The 12,997-nt window shown below is 38.5% G+C and overlaps 1 protein-coding gene across 8 annotated transcripts in view; it reads left to right on the top strand.

The window, feature by feature from the left end:
* Positions 1–12,997, top strand: part of PSEN1 (presenilin 1) — a 73,885-nt gene that overhangs the window by 23,511 nt on the left and 37,377 nt on the right. For all 8 annotated transcript variants that reach the window (XM_014784378.2, XM_014784376.2, XM_087448276.1 and 5 more), the window contains 2 exons: positions 5,641–5,894; positions 7,956–8,097. In XM_014784378.2, the coding sequence (XP_014639864.1) occupies positions 5,641–5,894; positions 7,956–8,097 (396 nt within the window). The remainder of the gene's footprint in view (positions 1–5,640; positions 5,895–7,955; positions 8,098–12,997) is intronic.

Genomic DNA, 12,997 nt, shown 5'->3' with positions numbered 1-12,997 from the left:
CTTTATATGTTTTGGATGTTAACCCCTTATCAGATATATGATTTGCAAATATTTTCTCCCATTCTGTGGTTGCCTTTTCACTCTGTTGATTGTTTCTTTGATGCACAGAAGTTTTAAAATTTGATGTAGTCACATTTGTCTATTTTTGCTTTTGTTCTTTAATTTCTCTTAGCAATATTTTGTAGTTTTCAGTATACAGATATATTCAGGGTTGCCCAAGTCCATGCTCAGGTTCAATGACTAGCTAGCACTCACAGAACTCAGAAGAGCTGTCATACTCACTGTTACAGTTTATTACAGTGAAAGGATATTGATTAAAATTAGCAACAGAAAAAGGCACATACGGCAGGGTCCAAGAGACACCAGGCACGAGCTTCTAATTGTCCTCTCCCAATGGAATCATGGGAACAGTGCTTAATTCTCCCAGGAACAGTGTGACAACATGCACTGAGTACTGCCAACCAGGGAAGTGCACTTGACCTTTGATGTTCAGGAGTTTTATTGGAGGTTGGTCACATAGATATGGCTGACCATAGTTCTCTAGCCCTTCCCAAGGTCAGTCAGATACTATGTGGCCCAAGATCCCCACTATAGATCACATTGTTAGCAGTGTGGCCCAAGGCCTCATATAAACAGAAAAACTCTTAACAGGCAGGATATTCCGAGGGCTTAGAGGTTATCTTTCAGGAAGCAGGGCACATCTTTCTTTGGCATCTACAGGGTTTGGACACTCCTGACCTGCTGAGTTATTCCTTTACTGTACAATAGGCCTTTCACATCTTTTCATCCTTCAGGTCTCAGCTTAAATGTCATTTCCTCAGAAGGATATTCTCTGGCCACATTATCTAAAAGTAGTCCCATCTCATGTATTCTTCATCACATCACCCTGTTATAGTACTATCCCACTCTGTAATGATCTCGTTTATTGTCTGCCTCCCCCTCCTTGAAATCAGTTCATGAGAGCAGAGACCTTATCTGTCTTATCTGACTGCTATATTCCTGGCACCTAGTACATAGCTGGCATTCACTGCTTTTTAAATTAATTAGTTAGTGTGGTAATTATACCTAGAAACTAAAACAAAGTACCATAAGCCAAATAGAAAAATGGCAAAAGATATGAATACTTAGTTCATAGAAAAAATTCTCATCTTTCCTAATAATAAGAGAAATAGAAGTTAAAATTACACTGAGATCCCATATTTCATCTATTAGATTGGTGAAAATCCAAGCATTTCATAGCTTACTGTGTTGACAAGGGCTTGTTGAAATAAGCACTCTCCTACGTTGCTGAGTCTAAACTGGTACACCATAGGGAGGGCAGTTGGGCAATATGTATCAGGATTTCAAATGCATGTATACTTTGACCCAGCGATTTTACTTCAGGGAATTTATCCTACAAATATGGCCCCACACACGTGAAATAACTTATAGAGGGCATTCATTGCAGCAGTGTTGGTAGTGGCAAAAAGTTGGAAGCAAGTTAAATATCCATCTTGAGGGGATTGGCCTAATAAATTTTGATATATTCATACACTGCTATGTAGCTGGTTAAAAAATTTTTTTTTAAAGAATAAGGATGTTCTTTCCTGATATGTAAAAAAAAAATCTCTAAGATACATAGTTAAGCAAAGAAAGCAAAGTGCAGGACAGTGCGTTTATTGTGCTACCATTTGTGTGGAAAAGGGGAATGAGAATATATATTTGTATTTTCTTCTGTATATCTAAAGAAACTTTGAAAGGGTTTGCAGAGAACAAGGGCAGTGGTAACCTGGGAGATCAGGAACCTAAGTAGATAGTGAAGTGGGAGATTTTTTACTCTACATCTTTTTATACTCTTTGACTTTAGAACCATGTAAATGTTTTTACCTGTTTAAATAAATAAATTGTATTTTAAAAAATGATTAAAACGTATAATCAGTTTTAAAAATAGTATCCAAAGTACTATAAAAGGGTGCATGTGTGCGTGCATGTGTGTGTGCGTGTGTGTGTGTGTGTTAAACAGTGCTCTAGTATCCCATATATCAGCTTTGGGGGTGGGGCAGGATGGACTTGGCTAATGTTCATTGTAGACCAGAACATCCAGTTGAGTACTGTGAGTAAGCATATTACGATTGCCTCTTTCATGCTAGACTTACCCAGTTAAACTGTTCATGGAGCCTAATATGACAGCTGTGGTGCCGTGGAAAGAACACGGGTTTTGAAGCAAGAGACTTAAATTTGATTCCTGCCTCTGCTGTTTTCCGGCTGTGAGATATTAGACAAGTTGCTTTAGTGTTCGTTTACCAAAACCTCCCAACATATGAAAAGAATAAATGAGATCATGTGAGAGTGCTTTGTAAATTATCAAATACTATATCAAGAGCTGTTATTACTTGTATTTTAGTTTATGTTGAACATTAATCAACCCATCAAATTGGTCATAATTGTATTGCTGAACATTAGTCACAAACATAACATTCTTAGTGCATGGCTTAGTCACCTCCTTCTAAGAAAATAGAAGTATGAGTTCCCCCACTCTCCTGCTCTTCAGCTATCACACTGTGTCCCTGTCCTCCAGATCCCACCTTCCTCATACCCATTTCCTTCCTACTGGACTTTGGCCACTGTAGTGATTTGTATTCAGCAAAACTTATCTTTGTTGGTGAGTGCTGTATATATTTCTACCTTTTGTGCTTTGCAGTAGTTTCCTTTCCACTCCTCATGGGGTGTGAGTCTTCATAAATATTTTCTCTGTGAGGTCAGAGTTACTTCCTGACCTCCAGACTGAGATAGAAGGCGCCAGTGCCTTTGTAAGGCCAACTCTTCTCTCATTCCCCTCCATTTCTCCCCTACCCTGTTCTGTTAGTTATCATCTCCCTGTCTTGTGTCATCAATCTCTTCCTCTAATCCTAACTCTATACTTTGACCTGACAAGTATGCTCAAGTCTCTAACATCCCTAAAATAACTTTTTCAAGTTTGAATCCCTTCTGTTGTCATATCTTTTTTTTTTTTTTTTGGCTTCAAAGAATTATTGCCTTTAATTTCTCAATTTCCATTCATTCCCCAGTCCATTGTGATTTATGATCTGACCTCCTTCGTAACTGTTTTACTTTTGTAAAGATGTTGGTGAACTTCCCACTGCCAAATCAGTGGCTTTTCAGCTCTTATCCTGCATGTTGATGACACCTCTTTGAAATATGCTCCTCCTCTGGCTTCTGTGATATATTGGTTCCTGGGTTTTCTTCCCTCTCCCCTATTCTCTTAATCTCTTTTGCTGGGTTTTCTCCTGTCACCTACTGCTTAAGCTTAGGGGTTATTCGGACTTCTCTCCTTGGTTGTCATCTCACTCTGTATTTTTCCTTCTAGAGTTGTTGAATTCCACTAATGACCAACAAGTCCATACGATTTCTGCTTCCCATCTCTACTCTCTCCCTGAGATTTCATCTATTTCCATAGCTATAGAAACTAATGACTTCCCCCAACTCTCTTCTGAGTTTGAAATTATTAACTGCCTTTAGCCTTTCCTATCTGGTTTCAGGTACTTCAAATTCACCTATCTCCCTAACTAAAATATCTCTCCTCTCCTCCAGCCTGCTCATCTTGTGTTCCCTATCTGTATCGATGCCATCACCACCTTCCTAGTCCCTTATGCTAGAAACCTCCAGAGTCATCCTTGATTCTTTCCTGACCATTCACATGTAATTTGCCACAAAGCCCTGTCAGTTCTGAAATATCTTTCTTATACATCTCCTGTTTTCCGTTGCCACTCAGTCAAGTTTCTTAAAAATGAAACATAATCTGATGTGTTACTTCCTCAACCTTAACAGTTTTTATGACTTTCTATTGCCTTCTGGACAGTCTAAAGTCCTTGACATGGCAAACAAGGCTCTTGACAACTGTTCCTAACCTTCTTTTCCTGGCACCAGCCCTGACAGACCCTGTTCTCCAGACACCTCAGGAGTACTTGCTGGTTTTCTGCATAGGCCTTGGTCTTCACTTGCACACCTCTGTGCCTCTGCTGTTCATGTTCTCTCTGCCTGGAGCCCATTCACCTTCCACTCACTCTTGAAGGTTCTGCTCAAGAATCATATCTTTTATGTTGCCTTTCTTGACCACACCGAATTAATCAGTCTTATAGCACTTTTGTCATATCTCTTATATTTATCCTATATTAAACCTAATTATGAACTTTTTAAGCACAGGCTCTAGACCTTATTAATTTCAATATTGCCACAGCAGAGTGCCCGGAATATAGAATTTGATAATTATTTGTGGGATGAATATCTTGAAAGTAAAGTAAAAGAGAACTCAGCACACACTGAGTCTGCAGAGCTCCCATCTTGTCTTGTGAATGGCAGGTTGAGAGGTGGCTGAAAAGTCGATTTCTGTAATTAGGCACACCTGGGTTCAAACCCTGTTTGTAATACTTACTAGCTATGGCTGTTTCCTTACCTGTAAAGTGGTGATGATGGGGTGGCTGTGAGAATTAAATGCAAAGCAGATATCACAATCCCTGGTGTATTATAATAATTTAAAGCTATTATTAAGTATGTGATATATTTTAAATTAATAATAGTAATATTCTATAGTAAGACTTAGTTATACTCTGCAGTGAGAAATAAGGTACAAGAGTAGCTTGTTCTCACATCATCTTCCTAAGAGGAACTCTTCCTAACCAAGCTGATTATATCTTATCAGCAACAGTGACTATCAATCTGCTTTCATCTCATTCTATTTCTTATTTGTGAGGAGGAGGAGTGCCTATTATTTTTCTCCTGTTACCTCTTATTTTTCTTATTGTTGTTGTTGTTAGTGCTCTTGGGATTCATTCTTCCCTTTACAAAAACTAAGTGTTAGATATGAGCAGTGATACCAAAAAGGAAGTTGAACTTGAAGAATAGGAAATGATAAACCCAGGATGAGCATAAAGGTAGCAAAGTGGTATTTGGATTAAGAGTCTGAGGAAACTAGGCTCTAAGTAAGTTCTAATTTCGTTCCATCATTCATCAAGTATTTATTGTTTCCTTACACTGTACAGGGCAAAGTGGGAATGGGGGTGGGGGGGACCAAACAAACCAGAATTGTTTGAGGCCTAGTTTCTCTCTGTAAAGGTTTTCTTTAGTTGAATACTCTTTTTGAGATCATTGTAGATTTACATGCAATTGTAAGAAATGATACAGGGAGATCCCTTGTACATCACTACAAGGATTTTAAGTCTTATTAGTAATGAAGGTGAGATAGTTCCTTGTATAATTGGTACAGAACCACAGGTAGAAGGCACATCATGATTTTGAACAAGGTGAGATTACTCTGCTTGCAGCTGCAGCAAATAACGAAGGTTTCATGCAGGTGTCAGTTTTTAAGCTAAAACTCAAAAAGATAAGTATAATTGTATTAGGTTGAGAATGAAAGGAGGAAATGAGGTAAGCCAAGAGCCAGGTGAAAGGGAGGACCTGGGTTCCTTCAGTGAACAATGGTGAATAATCTAGACTTTTAAACTGCATACTTTGTTCTTTCTTGCCTCAAGTTTTTAGAACTCAAGTAATGATGGGCCTATTGTTAATCTCAGGTCTGATTGTTACATTTTCTGTTTTTAATATAGAATACCCTGATTCTACTGAGAGTCTAACTTATTGAAAAAATTTCTCTTGTGCTTTTAGAATGACAACAGAGAACGGCATGAGCACAGCAGCGAAAGGCGGAGGCGTGGCAACCCTGAGCCATTATCTAATGGACGACCCCAGGGTAACTCGCAGCAGGTGGTGGAACAAGATGAAGAAGAAGATGAGGAGCTGACATTGAAATATGGCGCCAAACATGTGATCATGCTCTTTGTGCCAGTGACTCTCTGTATGGTGGTGGTTGTGGCTACCATCAAATCAGTCAGCTTTTATACCCGGAAGGATGGACAGCTGTACGTATGTGTTTTGTTTTATTGTTCTCAAGGCTGGTATAGCTTTTCTTCATTGCATGTCACATCACCCGAGGGCCTCTGCATTGAAGGGGCAGGAAGGCTAGAGAGTCCATCCTCTCTTGATGGCCGGACCAGTTGAGAGAGTGAGGGGTTATTTATTATTTGATGCTTTATGTAGAGAAAATGAAAGCTGCAGAATTCTGTTTCCTGTATGGTGTCACTAGATAGGGCTGAATTTATTTGGAATTGAGCAAGTTAAGAGTTGAGTAGTTATCTTTCCCACTTCAGGGCCATTGAGCCTGTTCTTCTGCCTGGAACGTTCTCTCCTTTTCTAACTTTGGTAGATTAATTCCTATCATCCTTCTCATCTTGGCTTAAATGTTAAGTCCTCAAGGCTGACTTCCCTGATCTCCTAACAGAATTAGGTCCATCCTGTTATTCTTTCTCATAGCAACCTGTTCTTTTTTCACTTGTCACAATATGCAAATATATATTTACATTATTTAATACCTGATTTCCTTCTATGCCATAAGGCCTATGAGGGCACTTTGTTTCCAGGGCAAGTTCTGTAATAAATGCTCAGCAAAAAAAGTTGTTAAATGGAAAGATGAAGAATAATGTAAGCTGGCACACACTGGACTCTTGGGGAACTGTCGTGTAGATTCTCTGTTGTTGGTGTCAGCCCTTAGCCTCTAAGAAAAATGCTTTGATTCAGATGTCACCTAGTTCTGTCTGTAGGATTCTCATGGGGCTCAAAAAAGTTTTAAGTGAACTTTGGGATTTGAAATTGGCAAGTGTCTGAAAAACTGTGTGAGTTTCTGAAAGCCAAGCTTTTAACCTTCTCGGAGAAAGGCTAAGACAGTGAGTGAAGGACAGGATTTGGAGACAATAGCAAAAGAGATTGGGGGATATTATCTGTATAAGTTGGAGTTAGGTTTGGCTACATTTTATAGAATGGGTTAGCAAGCTATACCCCCGGGCCAGATCTGCCTACCATCTGTTTTTATAAATAAAGTTTTATTGGAACACAACCATGTCCATTCGTTTATATATTGTCTATGGCTGCTTTCATACTACAATGGCAGAGTTGAGTGGTTGCAACAGAGACCATATGACCCACAAAGCTTAAAATATTTACTCTCTAGTCCTTTACAGAAAGTTTGCTGACCCCATTATAGAAAATCAAGACAACTGGTTAAAATGATACACATATTTTCTCTCTCCCACAGAGTAGTGCTCAGGTAGTCAGTCCAAATTAGTATAGTGGCTTCACGTTCATCAGGCTCCTTCTTTCCTTCTTCTTTGGCTTCTGTCCTCTAGGTTATTTCATGAACCGGTATCGGTGCTGGAGCCCCAGGCTTTCAGACAGCAGGAAGCAGGAAGTAGTGGAGGAGAAAAGGGCATAAGACATATCTCTCAGCAGAATTAACTCCTTTCTTAGAAGTTTCACACAACACTTCTGCTTATAACTTATTGGCCATTATTTAGTCTCAAGGCCACACCTAACTATAAAGGAGTTAGAAATAAAGTCTTTTAGCTGGGAACGTTGGCACCTGCAGTAAAATTGTTTTTCTGTGAATGAGAAACAAGGGAAAAATGGATGTGTGACATTATCCCAAGACAACTCCAGTTGCAGTCACCCTACAGATGAAAGATGATAATTGTAAGCCGTATTACTTTCCTCTGACAGCCACTTGTAGCCTAGGTAGTTTATGTGGCAGAATCCAATTCTTTAACAAATCACTAATAAGCTGTGGAGAAAGAACATTTGATGAGGTAATTATTTCAATATAAAGCATCCACTAGATGGAGCCAGTGTCTGGCTCACGAAAGTCCACCTCTCCATGTTTTAGATATCTTCTTTTATGTTGAAGCACTTATTTTAGAGTATAGCTATTTTTTTTTAGGTTAAGAATTCTTGGCTATATTGATGAGATGGAAAAAAGTGACTTATAAGATAGCAATTGAATCAAGGAAACAAAAGTCTAGTGTTGGAGGGGATAGGTGGTTTAGGATATCCATTAACATTTACCTGGGCTTTTGTGTTTTGTTTTATTTTAGAATCTATACCCCATTCACAGAAGACACTGAGACTGTGGGGCAGAGAGCGCTGCACTCAATTCTGAATGCTGCTATCATGATCAGCGTCATTGTTGTCATGACTATTCTTTTGGTGGTTCTCTACAAATACAGGTGCTATAAGGTGAGCATGAGACACAGCTTTGCTTTTTACCATGTTCTTTTTATGATTAGGTTTTCCTGTCACCTTACCTGGTTTAGTTAAAAAAAAAAAAAAAAGGTGTTATATTCTGGAACTAAGTTAAATTTTAGTTTTTTGCCTCTCATTGCCAAGCATTTAAAAAATACAAAAAGGCATAAATGGAAAGCAGATGTTTTCATATAATATCACTATCTAAATGGTTTTAACATTTTGATTTGCTATGTACTAATGACTTTCTAGAAGGATATGCCCTAAGACCTTTGTGAATTCGTTCATTCACAAATAGCACTATAGGATATAATTATCTCCATAAAATAATGTCTAACTAAAAAAATTCAGATTTTCGTACTTAAGTAGAGAGCAATAAAGCTACCTTCAGATGCTGGTGTTAAACTCATTGGTGACTGGCTATATTTCTGCTTCTAAATTGGTAGCCATCCATTCCCTCACCATCTCTCCTGTAGGAGCATTATTTCTTTCCTTGGGAAATAAGGGCAGAGGAGGTTATGTAGGAAAGACACAGGCCCAGCCCTCCAAGCCTCTGCCTCCCCTAGCTCACTCTCTAGCTAAGTGACTCACTCCTGAATTTCAGCCAGCTGGCACATGTTTCAGATTCATGCCTCAGAAAAATGACAAATTATTATAAGTCATGAACCTTTAGGATCATTCTCAAATAAAGGAAATAAATATTAATTTTCCAAATATTGAAGTCTACTCTATTTTCTTCTAGTATTTATTTCCGTATATTTTTTAACATGGTTAAATATAATCACTATGTGTCCTTTCTTAACTTTTACTTTGGTGTAAGCCTTTTTTCGTATTATAAATTCTTAGAAAATATGTCTAATGGCTACATAATATTTGACTCAATGTTGTTGGTGCCATTGAGTTGATTTCGACTCCTTGTGACCCTGTGTACAGCAGAGCGAACCCCGCCTGGTCTTTTTGTGCCATCCTCTCACCTTCTGGTGCTGTATCAGGCAGTGCTGTGCTGCTATTCACAGGGTTTTCATGGCCAATTTTTTCACAAGTGGGTGGCCAGGTCCTTCCTCCTAGTCTGTCTCAGTCTGGAAGCTCTGCTGAAACCTGTCCACCATGGGTGACCCTGCTGGTATTTGAAATACTGGAGGCATAGCTTTCAGCCTCACAGCAACATGCAGCCACCACAGTATGACAGCTGACAGAGGGGTGGTGTGGTTTCCTGTCCAGGAAACGAACCCGGGCTGCAGGAGTGAGAACACTCAATTTTAACCACTAATCATCAGGGCTGGTTAGCCTCAATGAGTGTATTGTGATTTACTTCCCCTAATTTCTCTGATATTGGACATTTAAGATGTTTCCAGTTTTTCCTTATTCTGAAAAACAATGAATGTCTTTATGCACAGAGCTTTTTCAGTTTTTCAAATTATTTCCTTAGGGTAAAATCCTAGACTCAGAATTTCTGGGACAAATTACCTACGTATTTTTAACTGTCTTGGTATGCAAAATTACTTTTTCAAAATGATAGTTTGTACTTAACACTGGTAGTGAATGAGACTGTCTTACCCTACCTTCACCAGCATTGAATTTTTAAAAAATATCTGCTCATTTTTATAGGCAAAACAAAATGTCTTAATTTGCATTTAGTTGATTACTAGTAAGATCGAATACCTTTTCAATGTTCACAAACTCTAAAATTATAGGGAGTTTAACCTTGCTTGTTGAACATGTGTGTGGGTAAAAATGTTAATCTAAGTGATGACCATCTGCAGTCTGACATTGGCATATAGAGAAGGTTGAAGACAAAAGGGGTATATGATAATCACAAGTAGTCATCAACAGTCGGAAAGCTAAAGATCAAATGATGTAAACCCATGCTGGGAACCATTCTCCTCTCCTGTTTAAATATGCTCATGTCTTAATTACTTTTCTTTATACTTTTTTTCACCATATATATTTTGTCTGCATGTGTTTACCTGCCTGTTCCATTTCTCTGCTTTATTGGACTCACTTTGTGACTTTTATCTAGATTATGTGCTACTTGTGTTCTTCACATTTTATTGGGAGTCTTTGTATGCTGCTTAGGGTCATATCCACACCTCTGCACCTTGGGGATGGGCCCACAAGTTTACAACAGCTGTGAAAGTTTGCTTTCCTGAGCTTCCTCCTTTCTGTGGTCTCTCTGCTACTTTGGGTGCTTTTGGACTTCCCTGTTCCATTCCTCCAGCCAGAAAGCTGGGCTTTATTTTCCCAGTGTCAGGGCTTAAGGTGGGAGGACAGAGAGAGAAATAAAGCAAGGGCTATTTGCCCTTCTCTTTGGGAACTACGGCTCTTCCAATTGAGAGCAAGCTTCCCCTCCTGAATTTTATAGGCTCCTGCCGTCCTCCTTGCCAACGCCACATGGTTGTTTGGAGGCGGGGCGTGAGAGAGTGGAGAAAAGGAAAAAACAAAAACTGGGATTTTTGCATTCTCTTACGGTGTGAGAAGACCTCTTTCCTGCTCCTCTAGCCAGATCTAGAGATTCTCCTGGAGCTCTCTTTGTCTTGCTGATGACCACTCAGTTGTGTTAGCTTCAGGTGGAGGGTAGTATTAGAGGGAAGAAAATGGTAAACTCCCTGCTGGTTCCCTGGTACTTCCAACTCCCCAGTGCACCTGCCTCTGTTTACTCTTTAGAGTCCTCAACCAGCAGCTGTGTGCATTCTCTCCTGGTTTTACAGTTGGATTCGGTGGGAGAGACAGGGTGGAATGTGCTTTTGCTCCATGTTACCTAGAACCTATCTTGATATATTTTGGTCAGTTTTATGCATCTTTTAGTTATGCTTCATTTTAGAGGGTCTAGAAGGTTTATATTCAGCAGATTTCCACATTTACCTGTTCATTTGTGTTGTGTTGTTTTGCTTTTTAATGTTCAAGTCTTAGCAAGCACAGCCAATTCTATAGAAACAAGTTGTTTACTTTGACCTCTAGTATAAAATAAAAGGAGCTTTTGAGTCAGAAATTCAGAAACTTGCCAGCACCTGTTTGGAAATAAGCCCTGAGGATTTGTTATGTCAGTGGTAGGTTGTGCAATGTCTATGAGAAACACAAGAAGCTAAAAGACCAAACAAACCTTAAAAAGGTAGAAACAGAAAAGGCGGTTAATTATTACAAATCATTTGTTATAGATGAAACTATATAACTTATTAAATCATGTGATTTCTGGCCTGGCTAGTTCAGGGTGTAGAGGAGATACTTGCTACTCTGTGCTGAAGCAGGCCTCTTTGCTTTCAGAGCCTTTAGCACAGGAAAGCTGAACTAGGGATTTTTGCAAGATGAGAAAGGCCAATTTAACCACCCAATGTTCTAGAAAAAGGGGCGGTGCTATTTAGTCATCATCAGAAGAGGCTTTGAATTCAGGTAATAATTCAGAAAATCGTAACATCAATGACTAAATAGAAAAACTATTTACAACCATTATTACAGGCAGGAGGCTAATAGTTTTATAATATGAAGAGCATTTACAAATCATTAAGAAAATTTTGAACATCCTAATAAGAAATTTTAAAAACCCAAGCAGAGAAATTATGGAGGAAATATAGATGACCAGGAGAGGGAGAGAGAGAGAGAGAGAGAGAGAGAAATGTGTATATATATTTCCTCACTAGCAAAAAAAAGAAATATTAAAATAACAACCTATTTCACCTTTTGACTTAGTAAGGATTAATTCAGCCTTTTTTGTGACGTCACTAAGCCAATATATATCAATAGTCAGTAACTAGAACAAGTCTCTACACTTTTTTTTTTTTAATTTTATTTATTTATTTTTTTTCCCCCAAAGCCCCAGCAGATAGTTGTATGTCACAGTTACACATCCTTCTAGTTGCTGTATGTGAGACATGGCCTCAGCATGGCCGGAGAAGTGGTGCTTCCGTGCGCGCCCGGGATCCAAACCCCGGGCCGCCAGTAGCGGAGCTCGCGCACTCAACCGCTAAGCCACAGGGCCGGCCCACAAGTCTCTACACTTTGATTCTGTAGTTTTGCTTTCATGATTTATCCCAAAGAAAGAATTAGAAATGTAGAAAAATACTTGCATACTAGGATGTTCTTCCTAGCATACATTATAATTGAAAAAAAGGAAAACACCACAAATTTCATGCATAAAGGAAAGGTTAAATTGTGTGTGCATCCATAAAAGTAGAATCTTATTATTTAGTCACTTAAAAATCATATTTTCAAAAATATTTGGTGGCATAAAAGTATGTCTGTAATAAAAATTGTTTTAAAAAGTAGAGTGTAAAACTGTATATTACCTGATTCTAATTTTGTTAAAAGATCTTTACAGATGCAGACAGAAACCATGTCTGAAAAGAAAATGTTAATACCAACTTTGGTTGTTATTGGTCAGTGGGAATTTTCTTTTAGTGTTTCATATAAATAACATCCCCATGTTCCCTTGCCAAAAATACAAGGTAAAAAGCATTTCTCAAGTGAAAGATGAGACTTGCTAGTATTTGATATTTACTCTGGCACTTAATTTGAAGCCTAATATGGAATACCAATGTACATCTCACACCCTTTTAAAGCCTTTCTGTTTTGTAATATTTTATATACTTTTTAGTTTTGTAACTTGGATTATTTCTAAAGCTGAGACTTGTGAGCATGATGAGGCGGGATGCAGGTGGGGAGATTCCTTTCTGCTTAAGCTTTATTGGTTTTTTTGAAGATGAAATAGAGTAAAAGCTCCCTTTAGAATATTTTGCTAAAGTTGAATACTTTGCGAAAGTTGAAGTATTTAGAGGAAAATGTGCAACTGTCTTCGGTTTACTTTGATATGTATTAAAAATAAAATGGACCGATAGATGGAGAGATGGCTAGAAATGTTACAAAGCAAGTACAGCGAAATGTGAATGGTAGAATTTAGGCG

This window comes from Ceratotherium simum, chromosome 24 (assembly GCF_057802395.1).
Source record: "Ceratotherium simum simum isolate JZ-2026a chromosome 24, ASM5780239v1, whole genome shotgun sequence".
NCBI lineage: Eukaryota > Metazoa > Chordata > Mammalia > Perissodactyla > Rhinocerotidae > Ceratotherium > Ceratotherium simum.
Note: the sequence above shows the minus strand (reverse complement) of the source record. Positions and strands in the feature narration are given on the sequence as shown.